Genomic DNA, 27716 nt, shown 5'->3' on the forward strand with positions numbered 1-27716 from the left:
TGAAAAACCTACTTTATATTCACAGCAAATTCACTTATTGCACAGTTTTTACATGTAGAGAGAATACTTTCAGAATTGCTAATTCATACTACTACAGAAAGCACATCTATTAACTGGAGTTCAACATTTATTTATAGTTTTTTTTGTTGTTCTCTTGAAGGTATGTCAATAGTTCAGATACTTCATTCAGAAATTGCTGTCCTTCCCCCTTCATCCCCTTCACTGCTATTTCAGAGATTCTTCAACCACTTTCTTATAGATGGCATTTAGGTTGCTTCCAATATTTTGCTGTTACAAACAAAGACTTCTTTCTAACTCCTTTAATCTTTCCCCATCTTTGTTGTATGTCTTATTCCTGATAGCGTACCCAGGACGATTTGCAGCAACTGAGATCAGACTTGGATGCTGTTTCCTTGAAATGCAACAGTTTTCTCCATCAGTCCCCATCTGGTTCAAGTGTTTCAACTCTGCGCTCAGAACTCAATCTGCTGGTTGAGAAAATGGACCGTGTATATGGTCTCTCCACTGTCTATCTGAATAAGTGAGTGAGCTGAGGACTTGGGTCCAAATGACAATGTTTTCCATTGGGATGAGAAGGGAAAGTGCCTGGAGTGTTTCATAAAAAAACCAGAGAGATTGCAGAACTTGGAGAGCATGTACCCATAACAAGAGACCATGGCTTTAGTTCCAAGTATGGAGTGGGTTCATTTGGGCTCCACTGAACAAATGCCAGTGGGGGAGTTGATTTGCAGTGTTAGGACTTTTTTGTACCTCATTTCTCTTTAATTAGATACTGCTGGAATAAAAAGAAAGAAAAATGGACAGTAAAGAATAAAAAGAAAAATTTTAAGTAAACTAAATACAGGTCTCACCTTTTCTCGCAGGAGTCTATCACATGTATGCATGTCCCAGTGCCACCAAGAACTTCATTTTGAATTGGCTTAAATTGGCACCACATAAATCATGCTTTCTTATTTGTATGAAAATGATTTGGGCAATTATGTTTTGTGAACCTCCAGGTCTGTGGCCCAGCTCTTAAAATGCACGTGTTTATGAAAGTGATTTTATTTTCACAGGCTCAAGACAATTGATGTTATAGTGAGAAGCATTCAGGATGCTGAACTCTTGGTCAAAGGTTATGAGATCAAACTGAGTCAAGAAGAAGCAGTACCAGCAGATCTGTCAGCTCTGGAGTCCCATCGCTCTGCATTATGGGTTGGTTGCTCTGAATTTCTTAGGAGGTTGACTTAATACTAGGGTGAGCAGAAGTAGGTTTATAATTGTGAGTATGCGAAACACAGTTTATTGCATTATTATTTATTAACTGTTATATTACTTATTTGTATTACAACTCTAAACCTACTTTTGCCCACCCCTGTATATCCAATGCTTTGAATTAGCAGAGAAATACAGTTGTGGGTGGCATGACACTGATTTTAAGTTTGCATTTGAACTAGGCAGAATATCATATTTAATATATTTTAATATAGATTCAAAGAATGGACTAAGAAATATGTTTAGCTAGAAAGAGGAGAAAAAGGACTATGATTTTCTGTTTTCTTCTTTCTTCCCGGTAAAATAATGGCTTAATTGGATAGAATCAGTGGTTTTGCTGTAAGTTTGTAAATCACTTAGCTGTTACTTCACTTGATTTTCCCAAGCAACTCTGTGAGGTGGATAGGGAAGGGATTTTTACCTCCATTTACAGGTAAGAAAACTAAGAGTCAGATTGGGACTTACCTTGGTTTCATAGCTTATAAGTGATAGAGTCCGGTTTCAAACACAAGTTTTGTTTGCACATTTCTCTATACTGTACTGCCTGCCCTTGGTTGCCCAGTGTGCTTGAGGACTGTGGAGGCATTTCTGGCATAGACATTATAGGGTGTAGCTTCTGAATCAGAGATATAATGTGGAGCCAGCTGTAGACCACATCCTTGTTTCCTATCTTAGTCTGAGTCCCTTTTACTTTTTAGCATGGAATATTTTTAATCTTATGTTGCTGTGCTTATGTTTTTATAGCACTGGCTTAGTGATGTCAAGGACAAGAATTCAGTGTTTTCAGTCCTGGAAGAGGAAATTGCCAAGGCCAAGGTAGTGTCAGAGCAGCTGAATCGTCTGACCCCAGAGCGAAACCTGGATTTGGAGCGCTATCAGGAAAAAGGCTCCCAGCTACAGGAACGTTGGCACCGGGTCATTGCCCAGCTTGAGACTCGGTGAGTGGTAGTCCTGCTCTTTTCTCCTATTAGGATTTGGGGACTAGATTTTAAACAAAAATAGAGTTGTATCTGTGTATTCTTGTTTAAAGGCAGCAGTCGTTAGGGAGAGGTAGAAATTAAATGATGTTATGAATTCTGGACAAGATATGTAACAGGAAATTGAGACCACCAACCAAGTAGACTTGAGACTTGCTTTTGAGTCAGCAGTGATGGTTCTGTTTAGTGTTTCTCCTGTGTCCCACGTCTTAGTTAAGTCATGATGGCAATGACGTGTTAGACTGTAGACTGGAAAGGGGACCTGGTAATCTCCTCTCAAGGATCGGAACCTGAGTTTCAGGTCTTGTTTTACTAGTTTTGAATCTAAACATGAACCATTTTCATAGTGAGCAGAATTTCTTGCTTTTTTTCATTTGCTAATTCAGTGGTTTTTATCCCTGTAACTTGAGATCCTACTTCTGGTGACTGATTTGAATAAGAAAGATAGAAAACTACCTATCTGAAGCTAGGCTGAGTAGACAAATATATAACAAGAGGAGTTAGAGTAACATATAAGCTTGGATTCTCTATAATTAAATTACTATTCCAAGGCTGGCTAACAAAAGTGACATAGGAAACTGTTACTGAAATTAACAGTAAATAATTACTACTTTTCACCCACCTTATCCCCACCATCCTCTCCAAGAAATTAGAGTGATTCATAAATCATAGCTGGGGTAATCTCACAGGCACTCTGTCATCAGGGGACAGAAATATACAGCCGGTACTACCTTATTGGCAACACTTGATAAACCTTGGCAATCTAGTAAAACATTTGACAAGGATTATCACAGGATACCAGGCCCCAGGCAGTTTCCTGGGCCACTAGAGCACAACTGGTTTCTTCTCAGTTTTTACCCCATAGGGCACTGGGTACATTTCATAGGTCTCAGCATTGTATTGCTCTTCCCCCCAAATAAAAATGTGTCTACCCTCTGTGGTCAAGCTCAACTGGAGGCATAGGCTAAGGAAGGAATTATATCATTTACTTTATTGTATTGACACCAAAATATCTGATAGCAGTTTTTCTCTGCTTCTCCAGCCAGTCTGAACTAGAAAGTATCCAGGAAGTTCTGGGAGATTACCGAGCCTGCCATGGAGCTCTCATCAAATGGATTGAGGAAACCACTGCCCTGCAGGAAATGATGAAGCCAGGCCAGGCAGAGGATAGCAGAGTGCTATCGGAGCAGCTCAACCAGCAGACGGTGGGTACAGCAGCAGCACATTGGAAGTTGGCAGGGACTGGGGGTTAGCTCATCATAAAAGAGGATGATGCGCTAGCAATTAAGCTTCCCCTAAATGGTAAGACATTCTGAGCTCTGTCTTCTGAGAAGGGTTCAAGCAGGATGGTCTCAAGATACTAGCAATGCATTTAGGCCAGATGACCTATAACAAACATTCCTTTTAATTCTGATTTTCTGTGAATATATGTTGAAATCACTTGGTGAACAGATTAAAATTATTTTGGTTTATTTTGTTTCTTATTTTTTAAGTCCTCGCTAGAGGACGTATTTTTATTGATTTTAGAGAGAATGGAAGGGGGAGAGAGAGAGAGAGAGACACCAGTGTGAGAGAGGAACATCAATCAGTTGCCTCCCATATGTGCCCCAGCCAGGGATCAAACCCGCAACTTAGGTATTTACCCTGACTGGGAATTGAACCTGCAGCCTTTTGGTGTATGGAACAATGCTCCACCCAACTGAGCCACCTGGCCAGTGATGGTTCATTTTGTTTCTTGATATTAAATTTTAGTTTACTAGGATTAGAATATGGGGGAATGAAAACCTAGGGAAAGCTATGATGGAAGAAAATTATTTCATTCAAAGCAGTTTTTATTTGTTGGCATCTTGGGGTCTGTTATTTTGTTTAGCATTATGGTTAGGTTGCCTGGATTTCAATCCTGATTTGCTCACTTGCTAGAGACCTTGAAGCAAATTACTTAACCTCTCAGTATTCTACTTCCTCATCAATAAAACAGACATAGTCTGTTTTGTTCAATTGACCTCATAAAGTTACTTTCATTAGGATTAAATGAAGTGATGCATAGAAAATACTTAGAACAGTGCTTTTCGAAGTGTGGACCCCAGACTAGCAGCAGCGTCTGGGAACATGTTAGAATACAGGTTCTTGAACTCAAACCCAAACCTACTGAATCAGAAACTCTGGAGGTGGAGCCCAGCAATCTGTTTTATGCTGTCTTCCAGGCAATTCTGATGTGGCTAAGGTTTGAAAACCACTGCCTTAGAACCTAATAAAAGCTCAGCTGTTTCAGTATGGTAATGACAATGATAATATTGTGATATTTCTGTTTCTAGGATCTGTTTGCAGAAATTGAGAGAAATCAGACAAAACTGGACCAGTGTCAAAAGTTTTCCCAGCAGTACTCCACTATTGTAAAGGTAACTCTGCCATGCCCCAAAAGGAACATAAGTGATTTTCAGCTTAGGAAGACCTGCATTGTCTCTGTTGGTTTTTCATCACAGCCCATCTGCTATAGGCAGGCCCCATCCTTCAGTTAGTGCAGCTGTGTACTTCTCATAGCCCCCACATTGGAGGATGCTCAGAGAGGTACCAGACATCAGCTGATATGAGGATTCTCCACTTAGATGACCCACAGGCCTCTCTTTTTTTTCTAATCCTCACCCGAGGATATTTTTTCCATTGCTTTTTCAGAAAGAGTGGAAATGGGGAGAGGGAGAGAAAGAGAATCATTGATGTGAGAGACACATCGATCGGTTGCCTCCTTCATGTGTCCCAACTGGGTCCGGGGACAGAGCCTGCAACCAAGGTATGTGCCCTTGGCTGGAATCGAACCCGGGACCCTTCAGTCTGTGGGCCGATGCTCTAACCACTGAGCAAAACTGGATAGGGCCCCACAAGCCTCTTAAACTTATCATGTCAAAAACAATATTTGGCTTTTCTTTCCATCTTGCTTATCTCAGGATATAGTGTCACTATTTTCCTATTTGTTGAGGCAAAAAAACCAAGAATGATCCTTAACATTTCTCTTTGCCTTAAACTTTATGTTCAGTCTTGAATCAGTTGGCTCCATCTTCCAATATGAATGACCTGCCTCTCATTACCCATCCCTTCACCATATCCCTGGTTCACATCTAAGTGAGGAATCTTCCTTATACCGCTCAGCTACCTCCAAACTCATCTCTTGCTTCTGCTCCTGCCCCCCAGGCTGTTTTCCCACACAGTAGCAGACTCACCTTTTTTAGAACGTACTACATGTCACAGAATTTCAGATACCAGCTATTATATGCACTACCAAAAAAGAAGAAACTCTGCCAATTATTAATTGTAAGACATATTCCAATTTTAGAGCTACTAAAACGTGGGGAAAATTTGTACCTTGTAATAGATGAAACATAGTAAATTGGATCATATCATTCTCCTGTGCAAAACTGTCCAAAGGCTTTATATCATACTCATAATAAATTTTAAATTCTTTGTGGTGTATGAGGCCATGCCTGATCTCTCCCGTCCCCCCTCACATTTCTCCGATAATATCTTTAAATAAGAATGACCTGCGAATATTATAATTTTATTTGTTTATTGTATGCCTTCTCATTAGAATGTAAGCTCCAGGGGAGGGCAGAGTTTTCTCTGACTATGTGTGTAGCACTTAGAACAATGACAGGCACATGGTAGATGCTCAACAAATAGTTTTTAAATAAGTGTATTTCTTTAGTTAATAATAGAAGATTTGGTGTCATGAAAATTTGAATTTAAATCCTAGCTTCACCATTTTCAGGCTTTAGACTTTGAGCAAGCACTTAGCCTCTCTGATTAGCTTGCAATATCTACAAAATGGAAATAGTAACAGCCTCACTGAGAGATTGTAAAGGTTAAACGGGATAATGTATGCATGGATAAATGTATGCATAGGACAATGCCTCAAACCTAAAATATGTTCATTAAATGGTAGCATGTGCTTTTATTATTATTACTATTTTATTATTACTACTACTACTATTGTTTTTCTATAGGTTTCTTAAGGAACTCATTCCATGTTTTTCTTCTGCCTAAGGTTTGCTAAATAGACAAACAAAGCAGAACATTCTAGGCAAAATACATAATCGAAGGCACAGAGGAATAAACATACAATGATTATATGAGGAAATAGGATATTCTGGTTTAGCTAAAAGGAGTATGTTACACAAGAAGCAGTGACTGAAAAATGAGAAGGAGGCTGGGGCCAACCTTTGAAAGGCCTTGTTCAGTTCTTTTGGCTTTACTTGCTATTCTTGCTGCTCAAAATGTTGTCTTTCAACCAGGAGCATCACCCGGGAGCTTGTTAGAAATGCAGAATCTTCAACCTGCCAAATGAGAATCTGCATTTCAACAAGGTCCCCAGATGATTTGTATGCATGTAGATATTTGAGAAATTTTCGCTCTAGGTCATTGAAAGCTTTGAAGCAGAGGAACAAAGTGATTATCTTTGTTTTAGAAAAGTTTTTCTGGTGAGATGATAGAAAATAAATGGAGATGAGATCATAAGCAGGAAAATAAGAAGCTCTTGTATCGAGAGCTGAAGAGGCCTGGACTAGAGCAGCACTCTCAGGAGTGCAGAGGACATGACAAGAGCATGGTGATATGAGTAGAGCATTGGGTTAGGGATTAGAAAACTGAGATTCTAATTCTGACTTTGTTGCTCACCCACTGAGTTAATTAGGGAGATTCACTTCGTGTCTCTGGGCTTCAGTTGCCCATGCATGAAAAGGATGGTCAGCAAACAAACTGCAAATTCAGGGGTCAGCAACTCTGACCCACAGGCTAAATCTAGCCTGTGCACCTATTTTTATATGGCCCATAAGAAGTGGCTAAAAAAAAAGCAAAGACGAATAATACTTTGTGACATATGAAAATTCCAGGAACTTCATTCAACTTTCAGTGCCCAAAAGTAAAGTTTTATTGTAATACAACCATACTCTTATTTACTTATTGTCTGTGGCTGCTTTCACTTACAATGGCACAGCTGAGTAGTTGTGACAGAGATAGCATGGCCCAATAGTGTCCATCTGGCCCTTTACAGGAAAAGCTTCTAACTTTCAGTTTAAAAGACCACCAAAATGCCTTCCTGCAATGAAATACTATGATTTCTGTTACATGATGTGTGTGAGCTATGAAGCCCTATGTAAACATGGTGAAATTTCTTCTTTCCCAGGACTATGAATTGCAACTGATGACATACAAGGCCTTTGTGGAATCACAACAGAAATCCCCTGGCAAGCGCCGCCGCATGCTTTCCTCTTCAGATGCCATCACGCAAGAGGTGAAAGGGTGGGGAAAGGCCACATACCACTGTCTTCCCTTAAAGAGATTCCTTTGTCTGGGCCTTGCAGTTTGATTTACAGTTTACCTCTCTGCTGAGCATATGACTTCATGAAAACTTCCTTTTATTTTCAACTACTTAAGTTTACTTTTCTGATGTGTAATTTATCTAAATTGTTTTTTTGAACCATAGTTCATGGACTTAAGGACTCGCTATACAGCATTGGTGACCTTAACAACTCAGCACGTGAAATATATCAGTGATGCGCTCCAGCGGCTGGAGGAGGAGGAGGTGAGGACATTTGGGTCCTAAATCATCTTGAAAATAGAATTAAAAACTCTGTGCCTCATCTGTCAAAATGTAAAGTGTACACACAGCTGATTTTCTTTATTCATAGTAGTTGTTTCTGTGAGGCTGCTGGAAACACTGCTTTAGTGAATGCTGAACTCTTATACCTAGGAGAAAATACAGGACTAGGTTCCTACAAACCTCTGGTCACAACATTTTTGTTCACAGATAATGCATAAACTTGTGTTATATGTGTTTTTGTTTAAACTAAGCTGTGGCTGGTGTTGCCCAGTGGTTAGAGCATCGGCCTACGCACCAAAGGGCCGCAGGTTCAATTCCTGGTCAGGGGCATGCATGTACCTGGGTTGCAGGCTCAATCCTCAGCCTCAGTTGGGGTGCTTGTGGGAGGCAACCAATAGATGTGTCTCTCTTACATCAATGTTTCTCTCTCCATCTCTCCAGTCCTCCCTCCCTTCTATTCTCTCTAAAAGTCAATGAAAAAAATATCCTCAGGTGAGAATTAACCAAAAAAACACAAAAACGCCTTAGTTAACATATTTTGTTGATTCACTGACATTAACCTCATGGCCAAGAGCGCTATAGCTCACTCCTGAGCAAGGCGTGTTTAACACTCATTATCTCCATAAGGCACATCACAGCCTTCCTGTGCTTAGGGACATAAGACAGCACCTCAGCAATACACTTGGGTCCATTTTAAACAGTGAAATCACCATCAAAACCCACAAAAATATGGAAACTCTGTCACTCAACAGACTGTGAAAAGGACTCTGTTTACAGTATAAGAGCTGGAACAAGAAGGCAGCGTATCACCTTATTCTACCCCAGCTGGGAACACTGGGCGACTGAAATATTTTGCCACCACTCTGTGCATGTCTGGGCATGACTGTGAAAATGCACAAATATTGGTTTTGGGGGTTACAAATAAATTTTAGTGAGTAAATTCACAAATGTGGAATCTGAATAATTATGAGGACTGACTGTATTATGTCCAGTACTCCCACTTCCAAGTATCTTTAGAATGGAAATATTATAAGTATGAAGGAAGGATATGAACAGAGATCCTTAATAAAGCGTGATTTGTTACAGGAAGTTATTGGAAACATCCAAATTCTATGCCGTGGAATCCTATGAAGCTGTTAAAAATAATGAAATAAATTTAAGTGAAATAATATGGGAAGATATTTATAACATATTATTTGGGGAGAGGGAAAGTAGGATAGAATGCTGTGTATAATTATGGTTTCAGTAAAAACAATACTGTGTGTACCACAAAGACACAATATGAGCATACAGACAACTTTACAAGTATATATACCAAATTTCTGGGGGAATGATATTAAGGGATATATATTATGTATTTCAGATTACTTGAAATTTTTGTAATGAGTGTGTAATCTTTTATAATTATAAAAAGCTATGTCTTCGCAGAGTAAATTTCCATGTCTTCAACTACCCTTATAAAAGAAATGCTTTTAGGAACATTAACCCATACCAACTTTTGCCTGTGTAAATTAGCAAAAGACTTCCTTTATGTCAACACCTATCTCACTTAATCTCTGTAGACTTTAATCTCTTTATCTGTAAATATAAGAATTATGAAAATAAGTATGATGCTGTATGTGGAGAGCTTTTTAAAATCAGTAAATAATTATTGAGTATCCATCATATATAAAACTGTGTGCCTTTTTAGAAAGGTGCTAACCTAGATGTAATGAACTTAGCTTTTAGTATCCTACTGTTAGGCAGCTGTGAGTAGTGCTGTAGGCTGGGTAAATTATATTTAATTTGGGGTTCTTTTAGTTGCTTACTGATTTAGGTAACTTCCATGTCTCTATTTTAGGAAATCTGAAGTCAGGCCAGTCTAATAAGACTGACCGACATACTGATTTTTTATTTCCTCTTCTAGAAAGTAGTAGAAGAAGAAAAACAGGAACAGGTGGAGAAGGTTAAAGAACTTCTGGGCTGGGTGTCTACCCTAGCAAGGAATACGCAAAACAAAGCTGCCTTACCCCAGACCAAAGAACTGACAGACATTGAAAATGCTATTTTAGAGCAGCAGGTAAGTAGAAGGTCCATCTGACTCTTCCTTTATACAGTAATATATGATAATGCATTAGGTGGTAAATACAAGTCATATGTGAGCCACCCAGAAGTGATTGTTATCTCAGTAAATGTTAACTTTTAGGGCTTAAAGAAACTTAAGAAGTTATCTTATTTATATTTCTATCTTTTTTATTGGCTGTATATAGCTCATTGGTAATAATAATCTGAGCTAAGCTTTCACCTTGAATTTAAAAAAAAGTTACTTCAAGTAATTTTTGATTCTTTAATTGTTTAGGTTCTGAAGCTTTTCTCTTTATTTCTACTAAATAGGTACTGGCAGAGGAGCTGACAACCAAGAGGGAACAAGTCTCTGAGGCCATTAAAACGTCACAGATCTTCTTGGCCAAGCATGGTCATAAGTAAGTATTAAATGAGAGGTTATGGCACATCTGGGAGACCAGAGATCTGCCTGGCTAAAACTTAGGGTCATGATGAGACTTCAGGCTGGAGGATTCAGAGCAGCAGGAGTCGTATGGTGAAGAGCCTTGTAGTTCATTCTGGGGAGTTTGCACTTTACCTTGTTGGCTATGGAGAGGGATCATAAATATGATTGGATTTTGTTGGTAAAGGTTTCTAGAACAGTTTGATAGAGAATGGATTGACATGGGACAAGAGTAGAGCCCCGAGTGACCATTTAAGAGGTGGTTCTGATAATATAGGCAAGAAATGATGAGGGATGGAGAAGAGACGAAGAAGATTCTAAAGATATTAACGATGGTGAACTTACAGGGTTTGGTGACAAACAAAAATTGTCAGCTATAACTCTCTGGTTTCTGGCTTAGGCCACTGGGTGTATGGTGATGCCACTAACCAAGAGAGGTATTACAGGAGAAGGTATGGATTGAGGGAGAAGAGGGCAGCTTTAGCTTTAGACGTTATGAATGTGAAGACCCCACAGGACATCTGAATGGAAATACCTAGTATATATTAGGAAGCACCTAACACATTAATTTGTGCCTTACATTGTTCCACTAAAGTTATCCAATGGGCTGTATATTAAATTTAGAGAGAAGCCTAAAGTGACGGAGATTTGAGTCATCAGCATAGTAGAAACCATAGGAGTGGATTAGCTTACAAGGGCTCAGGGGCTTCTCAGTGCTTCTTGCCCTGTAAAGGAAGCCTGAGAGAAGTAAAAGGAAAATCATGAGTGATACCTCAGAACCTAAGGGAGAACAGAATTCTAAAAAGAAGGGAGTGGTCAGAAGTCAAGAAAGGTCAAGACTGAGAAGTGTCTGTTAAATTTGGCAAGTTGGAAGTTCTCGGTGACTCTGGTGAAAAGTTGGGGGATGATGTCAGATTTAGTATGATGGGCAGCACTCAGAGTGATGAAGGTGGTGATAATGAAATTAGACACTCTTTCAAGAAGCTTGGCCATAGGAAAGGAAAGAAATAATTAAGTAGAAATAATTAGAGTAGAATATATGCTCAAGAAAGGGTTTTGTTTTCTTAAAAGATCAGAGGGACTTAACTGTGTTTATGGACTGTGTCTCAAGGACCTAAAGGGAGAAAAATTGAATAGAAGAGGGGCCCCAGGGGGTGTGAGCGAGGGTGAAATTCATCACTGGGCGGAAAGTACACCTTAAACAGGAGCTGAGACAGCTTTTTTCCTAAGTTCTGAGAAACAGGAGATTAAGAAAGGTGTGAATAAAAAAATTAATTAAATGAATTAATTAAATGAGAAGGTGACATTTGAGATCCTGCTCCCCAGATATGTCATCAGTTTGGCTCAAACTCATAAAAATTCTAGAGAAGAAAAAAGAAAGGTATGATTAGAGGTTAATATGCCAGGCATGAAGCCAGAAAGTGAGAGAATTAGTGCCCAGTGGTCTGTATGCTGTGTTTGAAATAGGTAGAGAGGTTGTTTGCCGAAAGTTAGAGTGGTGTTGAGGGGAAAGAAGGAAGGATTGATTGAAAGCCCCCGAGAGGAATGCCAGGCAGCACTGAAGTCCAGTGGAGGTTAGAGCCCAGTAGGATCTCTGCTCCACTGCTGTGGGATTTCTCCTGCACTGGTTCTACTTCGCAGCCTGCATGTGGGAGCAGATAATTCTGGTGGGTTGATTGATCTGGGGCTGGAGTTTTATCAGATTAGTGAGCATGTAAGGAACTGATGGAGATGATGGACTGCGGGCTGTGGACTCTAAAGAGAAGAAACTGAATGTAAGAGAGGGGACTGATGAAGAGAAAATGGACGCATCAAGGAATACTTGGGAAATCTCAGTAAGTTGGTGGATGGTTGTGATATAAATTACAGGATCCATTCTCAAAGTCATAAGGTAGAGTGGGAAAGGGGACTTGCAAAATTGACCTGATTCAGAATAGTGATTGCTGCCGGGGAGAAGGGGAAAGTAATGGGGTTGGTTACAAATGCACATTGGACTTTATATATGTAATATTTTATTTCTAAGAAAGGATCTAAAGCAAATCAGTTAAAATGCGGTAAAGCTGGATGGTTGGGTAACGAGTACATGAGAATTTGCTGTATCCTTCTCTGTTTAAAATGTTTCATTTTAAAGAGGTGTAAGAGTAAAGAAAGAAAGCTGGAAAGGTAGAGTTATAATTAGGAGCTATAATCAGATAGTAGATTCTTAAAGTTTAAAATTTCAGAACTGACCCAGTCCAGGGTATGGGGGGCTCGGCGAGAGTCCTCCCGGCCTTTGGTGACTCATTAGTTTAAAAAAAAAAAAAAGAAAGAAGAAAAAAAAAAATTTCAGAAGTGGAATGGTTTTAGATGATGGCAGGGTCCAAGGTTCCCATGTGTGAGTGGGGCTGAAGTGGAGTGGAGGCCGTTTGGATTGAGAAGCCTGTGGGACTACAAGGCTAGGGTGTGATAGACAATTGGTGACATGAGCATTGACAACACCGGGAATCATGACCTGATTTGAGATAAACAGGAAAACTATGAGTTAGAAGCCAAAGTGTTCAATGAGAATGTTAGCAGTGACAAAGAAGAATACCATCCAGGACGGAGAAGTTATGATTGTGAAGCCATAGAGGAGAGTTTGGAGAAAGGTTTTTCTCTAAAAGAGCTTTAATGCTTCATCTTTCAGGCTTTCAGAAAAAGAGAAGGAACAGATATCTGAGCAATTGAATGCCCTGAATAAGGCTTACCATGACCTCTGTGATGGTTCAGCGAACCAGCTTCACCAACTTCAGAGCCAGTTGGCCCAGGAGACAGAACAAAAGGTACTTTCAGTTTTACTCTCCATGTGTTGGGAGGTACCCTTTGAATGTTATGAAAGCAGCTTTGCTGATTGAAAGTCATGATCACTAGCTTTCCATGACCAATGTGACTTAATTTTTTAACCTCACCATAGCAGCCATTTGTCTTGTGTTTCTTAACTGGGGTTCCATGATGTGTTGGTCAGTCAAAACTCTAGAAGGCATTTATGGCTAAATCTTTAGACCTGGCTCACCATTTTTGTTGTCTGCCATTTTGTGGCAAGCCACAGTCAAGGAGAACATAAATTTTATATCCAATTGCAGAGCAATATGATTACTACTTTGTGGCATTGTCACTCAAAAGTTGATAGCCAAGAGTTCTGAATATTGGGAAGAAAAGACCATGAACCTCTTCTCCTCATACTTTAATTTTCATATCTACTAAATAAATGAGAAATGTTTATTTCCAAAGCAAACTGGTGGATTAGCTACACTGACTGAGACGCTGGTTCCCCTTACCCTTAGTCATCCCGTCATGTGACATCTTTACCAATTCCCACTCACGTTCATTTCCTGGACCACATGAAAGTTGTTAAGATCCTGCTGGTTGTCCTGAGTTCTTCCTGGATACTTGTGTACATGTAAACTTACCACATTATATACATGTGTCTCTGGGATATATATGTGTGTTTGCCTGCTTATTTCCTATGTTGTGAAGCAATGGCCAACTTACGTGGAGCAGGCCAAAAGTAAAGCACGTGTGGTAACCCAATTGGGTCTAGATGATGTTCAAAATGATATTCAGACAAATATGCTTTGACTCTGGTCCTTGGGTATGAAATTTGTGCAGCAGGAACTAGAGTTGTAAAGACCACGAGACAGAACCAGCTATGACTTATTCAAGAGTAGATTTTCAAAAAGAATGTGCTGGTTTAGTATTCTCTGTGTAAGGTAGCCCACTTTTAATGGCTTGTTGCTTCACCATATAAGGGTGTATGTGAAAAGTTTTAACAATTGCTTGCTGAGAACATCTAGTTCTCATTTTGAAAGGTTAAAAAAGGGGAGGGGGAAAAAAGAGAGACAAGCTGCTGAGCACCACTACATTGAGCATGATGTGTCCCTGTTACCGTTTGTGTGTTTCATGTGAAGTATTGTTCTGATTAACTGACATCCTTGCTTACAAGTTTCACTAACCCTTTGGAGTTTAAGCACAAATGCACAAAGGGAAAAGAGGACGACCTGTTTGGGGTTATTTTTTGCAAAAAAAAACACCAAAAAAACAAAAAACAGTCGCATGCTGGACGCTAACACCAAGCTTACACTGTGTGTGCGATACGGCTGAGCTGCTCCATAAGGCTCTATCTCTTATCTGCCCATGGCGAGCCCTGCAACTCTGGTAAGTAGAAGCCTTTTATGTTTTCTTTTCTCCTCTCCCTCTGTCTTTTTCTGCTTGTTTAGGTCAGGATTCCCATGTTTGGTGGGACTGAAATGGATTTCTGTGGATTATTTCCCAGCTCAGTGCTTCCTGCCTGTCCTCCAGTTACGAGGGTGTTGGAAGGAACAGCGTGTAGTCTTTTCTCTTTGGCTAGACTCCAGGCCTTACTTCAATATCTGCATTCTGAGACTTTGTGAGTCTCATGGAAGAAATTAGAATTTCACAAAAGAACCTTTTCCTTTGTCATATTTTCTGCTTCTGAATAGTCTTTACATGGATTCTGTCAAAGAAGTTTTTCATATATCTCAAAAAAGTCACAGTTGTGCGATTTCTCCTTCAATCTCTATAGAACAGATGCCGATTAGGTTTGCATACCATACACTTACCTTATACAAGTTAAACTCTACATTCTGGGTCAGAAAATAGTGTGGAGAATTTGTCAGTTCTTCCACTATTTGAACAAGTACTGTGAGATGGGGAAGTGAACCAAACCTGTTCCCTCATTTGCTCTCCATTCAGTATCTCTTATAGTGTGCAATTAATCAAGCTTGAAATGCTCAGTGAATGCTTTTAAAATATGGGGGGAAATAGGATAATGATTTAAAGGATTTTCTTGCTATTGATCAACCTATTTATTTATTCATGAAATGTTTATTGGACTGCTGGTTCCATTCCTAGACACTGAATGGGCAAAGTACCTGCTCCTGTGATGCTTGCTTCTCACTGAGACAGAAATGAAATGCATTCTTTAGGAGTCAGGGATGTGCTTGGCAATTGCTTCAACAAGACCCTCCATGGATAAGTTAGAGTTAAATAAGGATGAGAAATCAATACTGACCAAAGAAGGACAGATAAAACCACCTATAGAAGATGAAGATAATGAATGGGAAGAAGAGCTAGAAAGTTGGGGAGTAATAAAAGTGATGAAGTGTTGTAAGTGGTAAAACACGTAAATGATTTAATTTCTGGATACATCATTTCGTGATAAAAGGCTTCAAAGTAGGAATTCTTAAGGAGCTGCTTTTAGGCTTTTTTTGCAAGGGTAAGTTAGACAATACATAAGGTTTGCCTTACTCATTCACCCCAGAACCTAATTCCTGTGTAAGCTGCGACTCTACTGCACTTATCCTTCATCCTCTTCTGGATTCAATTGGAAAGGAGGTACAATGTCCCAAGATTTAGAGTCAGACCATGATTTGATTCTAGAACTCACTGGTTTTGTGACCTTGAACAAGTTACCTAACCTCTTTCTGCCTCATTTTTCTTACCTGCAAACTAAAGGTTAAAATAATTGTTTTCTTAGGATTGTTGTGATGCTTAAATATTAGTGCTCAATAAGTATATTAAGTGCCCAACACATGGTAGTTGTAATTATGGTGTTACTACCCATTCTAGCCTGGACTAGAAGGAAAGTTACTAGTAGTTCCAGAGGCAGAGATCCCCAGTATATTCTTTCCTTGACTTGCCCATTTCAATTCCTAGAGCAAATTTAACTCAGAGCCATTGCCTTGGCAAGTGCTAGCATTAACCACCAAAGTATGACTGCCCCAATTGCTAAACAGCTTCGTAAGTAATATACATAGGGCCCTTTACTGAGATACACAACTGTTGTGTGATAATCGGGGTGCTTAAATCTCTCTAATCCTGTGGACTGATCCTGCTAAACTCAGCAGCAGGGAGGTACTACTTCAGGAGTCTTCTAGATGGGCTTCAACACTGAGAAATTTTCATATGGGGTTGAATTCTCATTTGGGGGAACTGGTATGTGTCTTAAGAACTGGTATGTGGTGAGTTAGTCTTATAAATAGCTGTCCTCTCAGTTTCACTGCTTGCTACTTTGTAGAGTTTGTCACTCAGATATGCTTAATGCTTTCATCCCTCAAGTAATCTGTGAATTTTTTCTGGCCATGTTAAACTTTCTGCAGTTTAGAACAATTCTTTTTTAGCATTAACACTGCCAGGCTTCAGAATATTTCCTACACTTTGGGGCCCTTCTCAGGCTGGGTATTTCTTATGGTCAGAATTTGATATAGTAGTATAGTTCTTTGAATGACTCCTTTCAACACTTGTGCTTCTCTGATTTAGTTTTCTTTTTCATTTTTTCTTTCAGGGTTGCAGAGCAGTTGCCGGGGTGATTGACCTAGGCACAGTGGAGATATTTCCCATCTTCAGAGCCATGCAAAAGGGCCTCATTGACCAGGACACAGGCCTTGTGCTCCTAGAATCCCAGGTTATCATGTCTGGCCTCATTGCCCCCGAGACCAGTGAAAAGCTCTCTTTGGAGGAGGGCCTAGCCAGTAACCTCATTAATCACCAGATGTACCAGCAGCTCCAGGAGCTACAGGATATTCTGTCTTTAATAAGCAGGCTTACTGAGAGCAAAGGCCCTCTTTCTGTAGTGGAAGCAATTGAGAAGAAAATTATCACTGAGAGAGTTGGACTGAAAATCTTAGAAGCTCACTTGGCAACTGGAGGCTTCAGTCTCCCCCATAACGAGAACTGTATAAATCTAGAGGAGGCTTTTCACCAAGGCTTCATTTCTGAATGGCTTTACTCAGAGTTAGAGTCTCAACTGAGATCATCTAAGAATTTGATAGACCCCAACACAGCTGAGAAAATAGGTTTGCTGGATCTGATGCAGAGATGTATTGTCCACCAAGAATCAGGGTTGAAATTGCTGCCTGTCAAGCAATTGGCAGGGGGAATGGTGAGCTTGAAATCAGGCCGGAAGGTTAGCATTTTCCGTGCAGTTCAGGAAGGCCTAATAGATAGACAGGTCACTGTCCGGCTGCTGGAAGCTCAGCTTTTTGCTGGTGGCATAGTAGATCCAAGAACAGGACACAGACTTACAGTGGAAGAGGCTGTAAGACATAATTTGATTGACCAAGATATGGCCTGTGCTATTCTCATAAGGCAGCTTCAGACAGGAGGCATCATAGACACTGTCACTGGGCATAGGCTGACAATAGATGAAGCAGTAAGCAGTGATCTAGTAGCAGCTAAGATTGCCCTTGTGATTCTGGAGTCCCTTTGGTCATTCATGGGGTTACTATGGCCTGAATCTGGAGAGATCCTCCCAATTACAGATGCCCTGGAACAAGGTATAGTGTCTACTGAGCTAGCTCACAAAATCCTTAGTGGACGACAGCATATTAAAGCTCTATTTCTACCAGCAACCACAGAGATTTGGTCCTGGAAAAAAGCAGTAGAAAATGGTATCTTGGACAAAAATCTTGCCAATAACCTAAAATCAGTTTGCATACCTGATGTGATGCCCCACATGCAATTAACAGATTCTTCAGAACAAAGCAAATTGAACATTAATCCTGGAGCGTCAGATCTGTTGTGCAGCAAGGAACAAACCGAGGGCATGGCAAGCCATAGTGAGAAGCTATTGTTTCAACTGATGACTCATAGCTATATTAATGTGGAGAATGGACAGAGGCTGCTCCTGCTAGACAATGAGCTGATAGAAGCACTAACAGCAAAAGGCGAATATCAAGCAAGTCCTCTAGGAGTGTCTGGAATTGGGCATCAGAGACTGGAAACTCCCGAAGAATTAGAAGAATCAGTGAATGTGAAAATCACAGAAACTCTCTGTGATAGGCTGACTGTGAAGTCGAGTGAGTTCCACTCTTCTCAGAACAAAGAATATCCTGATCAGGCAAATTACACAGAAGCAGAAGGCAAAAAGATCATTGTAGTAACAGAAGGTTCCCCTACAGAGAACTCTGAAAAAGACCTATTTGCAGGGGAACAAAAAGTGAAAAATTCAAATGTTGATTCTTTGAAGGTCAAAGGTCAAGTTAAGTCAGAGTTAAGATGGCAGTTATTAGGTACCAAAAAGGAAGATCTAACAGAAGTTTCTACCAGAGAAAATATCAGCAGAGGATTTCTTCTGACTGTACCCCTTGAGGAAGCAGAAGATGTGACCTCGGTAGTGGACAAAGATCCTTTTTCTGTGGAAACACCGAAGGAAGAATGGCAGACTCTCAGAAAGACTTCTTTTATGTGTCAGAAAGAGCAAGCAACCCCACTTGAAACTGAACATATTCCAGATGAAACTAGAAGACCTCTCGTAAAACCCCAAAGCAAAAAGTCACAATTTCAGGTAGACAAAACTCTAGATTTGGAATCAGAACTCAGGTCTGAAAATGACATGAATATTCATTCTCTGGACAAAAAGAAAGTCTTAAATAAAACATTTTCGGGTAAGGATGACCATAACCAAAGTCCAGAACAGAACATTGCAGCTGATAGTATGATGACGTTAGAAAAAACAGATGAGACAGATCATGGTAGTGAAACTTCCCTGTCATGCAGTCATCCTTCTGAATTGCTTGAAGGAGCTACCTTAAATATATTATCTACACAATTACTAGATGGTGGTATCTTTCATGAACAAACAGGTCAACAGCTCTTACTGAATGAAGCAATAGCCCGAGGCATTGTGCCCAGCCACACTGCTGTGAAGCTTATGGGAAAGCTGAACATGTTTCGGGGCTTCTTTGACTCTCAGACTTGTGAATCTTTGACAACTGAAGAAGTCATCGATGAAGGTCTGATGGATGAGAAGTTATTACATAATGTCCTCACAGCAGACAAAGCTATTAGTGGTGTCTTAGACCCCCGTACCCACACACTCTGCTCTGTGAAGGAAGCAGTTGCAGTTGGACTTCTTGACACACAAACAGCCACCAGAATTTTTGAGGGGCAGGTGGTGACTGGTGGAATTGTTGACCTGAAACGAGGCAAAAAGGTTTCGGTGACTTTGGCCTTAAATCTTGGCTTGGTGGACAGTGCTGACCAGACAGAGCTTATAAATCTAGAGAAAGCTTCCAAAGGCAGAGATGCTGGAAAAACAGTTAGGGAGAGATTAATTAGCTTACAAATGGAAACAACTGGAATTATGGACCCTGATAGCAAGGCCCCTCTAACAGTTATGCAGTCCATTGACAGAGGACTTTTGGAAAGAGAGGAGGCCATTCAGCTGTTGACTAAGCAGGTGGTAGATGGAGGTATCATTCACCATATATCTGGGATGAGACTTTCTGTTGATAATGCCTTTAGACATGGCATCATTGATGAAGGTTTAGCCAAGCAACTCAAAAAAGTTGAGAACTTAAGCCTCCATCAGTTTTTTCATCCTGAAACAAAGGAAACTATTTCCCTCCCTGAAGCTATAAAATTAGATCTTGTTACCCCAGACTTGAAAGGAGAAATCCAAGAAATTCAGGCATTGACTGGAAGCTTTGTGGATCTCATTTCTGGGCAGAGATTGACCTTGGCGGAAGCTAAACAAGAAGGACTGTTAACTAATAAAGCAACATTGTCTTCAGAAATGATGCATGGGATTGTAGATCCTGAGAATTCCAAAATTGTTCCCTATTCAGAATTAGTAAAGAAATGTAAGATTGATATTGAATCTGGACAGAGATATCTAGAAGTAATTCCTTTCTCAGACATTAAAGATGAAGTGAGTGGCAAAGTCCTTACATTGTCTCAAGCAGCTCAGCTGGGAAAAGTAGACTTTGCATCTACACTGAAGGTTCTGGAAGCTCAGGCAACTACTCGGGGAATCATAGATACTGTCACGGGACAAAGACTGACATTGGCATCAGCTTTGGAACAGAAATTGGTAGATGAGAACATGGTCAGAATTATTGCATCTCATCAGGTACTAAGTGGAGGAATCATTGACATATTTAATGGTCAAAGAGTGACTTTAAAGGAAGCTATTGAGAAAAGATTTATTAGCCCTGAATTGGCAACTTTAATCCAGATAGATACTTTAGAGTCCAGTGATCAGATTGAAAAGCAAGATGGAATTGAAATACGTGAATTAAAGAAGGAATTTCTAAGAAAGGAAACATTAATTGCTTGTAATCAGACTGCTGAAATAAGTTGTGGTAAAGAGGAAAGTGAGAAATTACTTCAAATTGGAAGTCAGTCTGCACAAGAAAAGGTTAAAAGGAGAGTTTATGATGGGGAGCAGGCAAAAAAGAACAGGGAAATTTCATTCAAAGAATTGGAGCGCAAGGATCAAGATAAGAGGAGAGCTTCTCCAGATGCTAAAGAGTCTGTCAGTATCATCGTTCCTAGTGATTGTAAAGGCAAATCATTGGGCCAGGGTTCAGTGACATGCCCTCACTCAGAAGTTTGTGATTCTAAACTTGAAGAGGTAGCTAGTAACAACATGGAAAAAAATACAAAAGAAGAGCAGGAAAAAGTAGTGTCACAAATAGTAATTATTTCTCATACAAAACAGTCTGTGTCAGGTTTAGATCATAAAGAAATAAGGGAAAACCAAAGAGAACTTATTTCAGAAGCGCAAGAATCAAATTGTGAAACTTCAGGCAAATTTCCGAGTGAGCCGGTTATTCAGAACCCAGTGAGTACCAGGGAGAGGAGGAAGAGAGGGAAGAAGGAGATCATCATAAGAGACAGTGTCAAAACGTGCAAACCAGTAGTTCTCTCAGAAGAAAAGCTGAACCAAGAAACTGCCATTAGAGGTGACCATGGCTCCGGTATAAAGAGTCAGCCAGTGGAAATTACCATAATTGAAAGAGGGAGTGAAGCTGATAGGCAGCTGGGATTTCCTGCTCTGTGTAAAGCTGAAGACTCTTCTTCTCCAATGATACCCAAAGGAATTTCTGTAAGAAATCAAGATGCTTCAACATTTTTCAACTCTAACCAGGTCAGTGAAGGAGAAGCCAGAAATTTAAGCCTCTGCTTAACTGTAAAACCAGAAGACATTTTATCTCAAGAACTTATAGGTGGGGCCCAGAGGGAACCACTCTCTTCTATGACTCCAAGACCTAAAGGATTGCACTACCAAGAATCAGTTGGAAAAGCCCAAGTTGCAGACACATCCCAAATTTCCAAAACAGACAAGTCTTTCCAAGGGACCACCAGACAGGAGACCAACTATCATGAAGATTCCTCTGTTACTTCTAAGACTAAGGAAACCAAAGATCTGATATGTTCAACTAATGAAAGTAAAGAAAAATCATACCAAGAAGTACCTTTTGACTCAACAAAAGCTCTTAAATTGGAAGAAATTACAGTTTCTAGAGTGGACCCAAAAGAAATTAGAAAGGACTTTCATCATCAGGACAGCAAAGGTGATAGTGAACTTTGTGGAATTCTTGAATCTAAAATGGTAGCAACTAGGGAAATAAGTGGAGAGAAATTTCTAGAAATGTCAAACCCTATAGTTACAGGTGTAGAAGCAGGGTCCTTTGAAGGTGTAGTGACTCAGGGAGTTCCCAGAGTCTTGGTGTCTCTCCTTCCAGAGAAATTGTTCAAAGATGTGTCTCAAAAAGAAAGTACAGGGCAACAGGATGCCGCCATTAGTTCCACTATTCCAGAGACCAGTGAGGAAAAGATAGTGCCCCTCATACACCCGACAATGAAGGTGGATGAGAAGACACCACTGGAAGAACTCAGACAAAGTCCTGGAGGTGAACAGACTCTCCCGACTGCACTGACGGGAAAGGGAAAGGAAGGTGTAAACACAGAGCCCTCCAGGGCAACTAAAGTAAGTTTCCCAGGGGTGTGTTGTGCTTGTATATGTTTTTTTTAAGATATAACTGGCTTAATGCTAAAACTCTTGACTGGATACTGAGTTTATATGTGAATAAATTGTATGCATGCTTATATTTCAGGTCATTAGATATTATCTGTTTTTAACACAGGAAAATTAGGCAATGGCTGGAATGTTTTTCTGAAATTTGCAAGGGTTTTAATGTAGAAACTAACATTGAGGCTAATTTGAAATATTGGGTGATGCTACCTAAGGTTAGGATAGGTTTTGGAAATTTTGCTAAAAGGGTGCTTACAGATTGACAATTACAAGCTTCTGCTCCCTGAGGAAGTTAATAAAATAACTTTTCTGTCTATTAATTTGAGGAGACATAGACAAAATAACATGTGTTGTTTCATCCCACCCTAAGTGTAGTAAAAATTTCTATTTATCTATAAGATCCAGCCTGCTTTAAAAAGCAGACTTAAAGGAGAATGTCAGGTCTGAGTGAGTTTTCTTTTTGGCTCCACAGAATATATTTAACCGGCGACTCTGTCTAGAACATGATGAGAAGCTGGTATCCTATCTGTCACTATTACGAGACATTGAAATGAGGACCAAGCAGATTCAGCCTGTGGAGCGTAGCCTGGCAGAGCTACAGGATCTGCGGTGTCAGGCCAAGGTAGGTTCCCAGAGACTTCCTTCCTCCAGGTCCACCAGCTTGGAGAGAATAGAGACTATAATGGAAGAAAAACATGTTCAAGACATCACCATTTAAAGGACAAAAAAATCAATCGAAAAGGTGTAATGAGATTGCTGAAGAACACCAGGAAATACTGGTCTCACGAGATTCAAGGGAGCAGTAGTCTGCAGTGTTAACTACAGTAGTGAGACCAGGTGCAACGAGGACAGAAAGGGGGTTAGCACCTGCAGGTCACTAGTGACCTTGATAAGAGCAGTTTCAGTGGAGCAGTTTGGTGGGCTATAAACTAGGTTGCAGTGAGAATAAATGGGAGGTTGGAAGGTGGGGACAATTAATGTAGATCATTCTTTCCAGAAGCTTGGTAGTGCAGGCAAGGAAGGAGGTGGGACACTGGCTAGTGGCGCTGGACTGAAAGAGGAATGTTTTGAGTAGGTTTTGGGGGCTGAAGAGAAAGAAGTGGTAGAAAAGGAGAACTTGAAGTTAGAGGTTAGAGGAAATGATGGCTGAAGAAATGAGGTTCCTGAGGACATAGAATTAGACAGCCTTGAGAGAGTGGAAGAGTAGCTTTCACTTAAACTGGTGGCTAAGAGCTGTCGCAGGATTGGAGTTGTAAGGAAGGCAGAGATTGTAGAGGTTTACCAGTTCTCTCAATATCCAAAGTATGACCTTGGGTAGGGTGGCTTAAGGGGAAGTGAGGAGGATGACCAGAAGAACTACTTAGCTTTCCACAGCTTATTTCTGGCTTCTCTGCTGAAGATCAGAATATTGTAGGTTAGCTGAGTGGGAAGGCTGGCTTGGGGTATTTTTCTGCTCTTTGGTTCTGCCCCCTTGGAATTTGGTATGGGAGTTGTCCTTTTGATTGACTTACTTTGCATAACATTAATAAAGTATAGTGACATTCTCAGAGAGGCTATAAGCTATAGTGGAAGGAGCACTGCCCTGAGTCAGAAAACCTGAATCCAAGTTCTTGGCTCTGTTGCTTACAATCTGGGTAACCTCAGAAAAAATTTTACATTTAAGTGCTGAGACATGTCTTCTGTAAATCTAGAATTATAATATCTACTCAGCCTACCTCAAGAATTAGTGATTATGAGAACCAAATAAGCTAATGAATATATACATCAAAACACCTTGGAAGCCCTGAAGCCTGTATAGGGATGAGGTGAGAGACAAATGTGTTCACTGCCGATTCCTTCATAGTAAGATTTCTAGTCTTGATTTTGGAGGTAACTCCGCTTTATCTCCTCAGGCGTTAGACAAGGAGCTAAAGGATCTGTCTGCCTTGGTGAGCCAGGAATTGGAGTGTGTGAATCAGATTATCATCATCCAGCCTCAAGAAGTCCCTTCTCAACTGTTGAAGGCTCTAGAGAAAGATGCCAAGAATCTTCAAAAGTCCCTCAACTCTGTGAGTGACAGCTGGAGTTCCAGACTGCTCCACCTCCAGAATGCTGTGGAAGTGAGAAAGGTAGTCTCTTGTTTTAATTCACAAAGTCTGGGCAGGTTTGGAGATTTTCATAATCTAATTTGCCATTTATTTTTTAGACTAGAGTGTTAAATCAGCACGAAGAGCTAGAAGGCCAACTTCAAGATCTGAGAGCCTGGGTTGGCAATACCAATCTTATTCTGAATAGCAAGGAATATAACAGTGGAGCAGATGCTGACAGCCTAAATCAGCGTCTCCAGCAGTGTGAGGTAAACTCTGCACCCATTCTCAAGCATTTGTCCTTTGAGTTGTATCAATTTTATTTGTATGCCGTAGAAACCAGTACTTACCTTTTTTGGAAAGTCTGATTTTCCATTTCAGAGATAATAAAATCTGCTGTGTTTAGTTTTTTAGGTTATCATACCCCTGGAGTGTCAGTGATTCTGATTATTTTTCCTTTCAGCTATTCTCTGAGAGTCTACAGAATGGCCTATTATTATCATCAACAGCCTCTTTATAACCGAGCATCTGATATCTGTCCCTTGTTTCTATTTTGCCCAAGATCTAATCCTATGCACACATATCAATTTCAGGATAATTTTTGGTCAGTCATCTAGATCATGGCTTGGCGAACTTTTTCTGTAAAGGACCAGATAGTAAACATTTTAGGTCTTATAGTTTATACGCAAATGGCCCATTTCTGTGGCAACCACTCAGCTCTGCCATTGAAACATGAAAGCAGCCACAGACAGTACATAAATGAATGGTTGTGGATGTGTTACAATAAAATGTTATTTACAAAAACAGTTGACAGGTAGATTTGTCTGGAGACTGTAGATTGCCAACTCCTGATCTAGAGAGATGCTTTTTTTCTTGTTAAGAACCAAATTAATTGATACTTTTTATAAGTCAGTGAAAGATAGAGGCTCTGAGATACATATGAGCCAGAGGCGTTTTCCCCGAACATTTTTCCTTTTAGGGGGGTTATACTTAAGATAATATTAGATATTACACACACAGGTTTGTCTGCCCTCTGCTTAAACTCTTTTTAAAAAGTCAGAGAAGAACCAGAGATGTCCCCTCCTTCTGTTCCACCCTCTCCCTTTTCCCCAGTCTTAAGAGAAGCAGACATAAAGATTTGTCCATGATCTTCATTCCTATTAATCTTGCAAGAATTGACCTACCTTCTTCTTTCATAACCTTTTATCCAAGATATCATTGGGGGAATGAATAGCAGACTCTATTCACTGACCAGGGGTATTATAAAGAAGTAAGAATGAGAAAAATTCCTATGACATGAGATATAAAAACACATAGCATCTTGTGCATTGATTTCTGCCCCCATTATAAGTTATTTGAATTCTTTCATGGAAAGAGATCCACAGTCTAAGCCTTGTTTTCTTAGCGATAGTTTCCCAAATCCATGTGTTCACAGATGGAGGAAGCATGGTCTAATGATAAATAGCCAAGAAGCCCTCCCAGCCTGCTTTGCAGGATTGCTAACTACTCTCACTTTCAGAGTGATAGAGATTTACATATCTTAATTGTTTTTATTGCATCCAGTATAACAACTGATGGCCACTAAATTTATGTTGGAAAATTGCATGCTTTTGATAGATAATGATAGTATTTAGGGACTTTTTACTGCTTTAAGGGAGCAATATAATTATTATATAAGAAAGTCTGACTATAATCCTTTACAGTTTTAAAATGTATAAGTAACATTATTTACTGTAAAAATCAAATTTTAATGAACCACAGATAAATTGAATATTTTCTCACTTCTGACCTACCAGTAACTAACTGCTAGACAAATACAAATAAATTTTGAACCTAAGAAAATACAATTAGGCAGATATATCTCAGACCAGAAATTTATGTTGTACTTTTCAAACTTTAAACATTTTTTTACAGATATCTGAGATTAGCTATAGTGTAATTCTGTTAACATAAATAAATGAAAGTTTGCAGCATTTGGAAATCAATATGCAGTAAAGGAAACCTAATTGTAATTTATGAGGAGTGTGGAGAGACCAGATGTGAAAGAGACTTCCAGTGCTGATTTGGCTCTAGAAATTATCAGAGTCAATTATAAAAATACAGGAAATTTATGTCTCATTGATTATGTTGGTCCTTGGATTAGAACCAACAACTTCTGCTTCAATAGAGAATTAGAAGTTTCATTTCTTTCTTTTTTTTCTCCTTTCCCTACTTACCTTAGGATTTGAAAAAGCCTTTGGCTGAAAGGAAATCTCAGCTGGATGCCCTTGCTTTTGATACTCAGTTCTTTCTGTCCGAGCATTCCCAGGACTTGTCCCCTCAGCAGAACCGGCAGATGCTGAGGCTTCTGAATGAACTGCAGAGGTCTTTCCAGGACCTTGTGGAGCAGACTGCAGCTCAGATGAATGCCTTGCAGGGTCATCTTCAACAAACAGAGCAGGCAGCCCTGGTCAAGGTCAGACTGAACCAGCAGCTGGACTCATTTGTCTTTTGGGATGTCCTATGTTTGGGTTTTCTGGCCAGAATACATCTACCATGATTCCAGGATCCTGTGTTTGCCAATTTTGAAATTTCATGTCATTCAGGCCAGTTTGGTTCTGGTCCAGGAGGCAGCTATTCTGGCTGTTTTTCTTGCCATGCTTTTGGTTTATGTGTACATGTGAGAGAATATGTATGTTTACGTGTGTATGCATGTGCAAGTATTTTCTTTTTAATAAGACTTTCCTCTCACTGTGTTTCATGGTCTCTGACTTTCAAATGAAAATCACATCCCCAGCCCTTTTTTCTTCCTTAGTGTTGTGGTTTTTTTTAAAATATATCTTTATTGATTTCGGAGAGAGGACCGGAGGAAGGAGAGGGAGAGAGAGAGAGATAGAAACATCAATGATGAAAGAATCATTGATTGGCTGCCTCCTACACGCCCCCAATTGGGGATGGAGCCGGCAACCCGGCATGTGCCCTGACCGGGAATCAAACCCCGATTACCTGGATCCTAGGTCGATGCTCAACCACCTAGGCACGCCCAGGTGGGCCTTAGCATTCTTTTGAAGGCCATTAAGAACATTTAGGTACTCTGAGCTCTTGAGAAGAATGGTTTTGAAATTAGTTTTATTCTGGGGCTTTTCAAATGATTAACACTAATATTCCTTGACAACCTTCCAACAACTGACAAGGAAATTTTTATCAGAATCTTATTAATTTTTTAGCACCTCTTAAATTATCATTTTCCTGCACCTTTCTTCACACTGTAGTGCCCAGTGCTCATTCAATTATGGAAAACCATGTGTAGAAGCAAGGTTGATACATTTTGGGGGAAAAACTAACCACCCTACCACCTTCCATCACAACCTTCTTGTAAAACTCATCTTAATTGCGTTAATGGTGACATAACCTTAGAATAGCAAGAATGATGCTTATGCCATTTCTGCTATTTGAATAATATATTGGAATTCAACAAGATGATATTAGAAATGTCATTATCACCAGCAAATCCATCTCAGGATCTGCTTTATTAAATATTGTGCAA

At 39.9% G+C, this 27716-nt stretch overlaps 1 protein-coding gene across 8 annotated transcripts in view; it reads left to right on the forward strand.

Annotated features, from left to right (window-relative positions):
* Nucleotides 1-27716, forward strand: part of MACF1 (microtubule actin crosslinking factor 1) — a 302250-nt gene that overhangs the window by 165805 nt on the left and 108729 nt on the right. For 6 of the 8 annotated variants that reach the window (XM_087820322.1, XM_087820324.1, XM_087820323.1 and 3 more), the window contains exons 26-40: nt 363-541; nt 1077-1215; nt 2020-2213; nt 3295-3457; nt 4568-4651; nt 7426-7533; nt 7726-7824; nt 9749-9901; nt 10216-10304; nt 12993-13128; nt 16650-22079; nt 22597-22746; nt 24017-24232; nt 24310-24459; nt 26412-26645. In XM_087820322.1, the coding sequence (XP_087676448.1) occupies nt 363-541; nt 1077-1215; nt 2020-2213; nt 3295-3457; nt 4568-4651; nt 7426-7533; nt 7726-7824; nt 9749-9901; nt 10216-10304; nt 12993-13128; nt 16650-22079; nt 22597-22746; nt 24017-24232; nt 24310-24459; nt 26412-26645 (7524 nt within the window). The remainder of the gene's footprint in view (nt 1-362; nt 542-1076; nt 1216-2019; nt 2214-3294; nt 3458-4567; nt 4652-7425; nt 7534-7725; nt 7825-9748; nt 9902-10215; nt 10305-12992; nt 13129-16649; nt 22080-22596; nt 22747-24016; nt 24233-24309; nt 24460-26411; nt 26646-27716) is intronic. The other 2 variants (XM_087820328.1, XM_087820329.1) reach the window with 1 other exon arrangement.

This window comes from Miniopterus natalensis, chromosome 9, assembly GCF_054644295.1.
Source record: "Miniopterus natalensis isolate mMinNat1 chromosome 9, mMinNat1.hap1, whole genome shotgun sequence".
Taxonomy (NCBI): Eukaryota; Metazoa; Chordata; class Mammalia; order Chiroptera; family Miniopteridae; genus Miniopterus; species Miniopterus natalensis.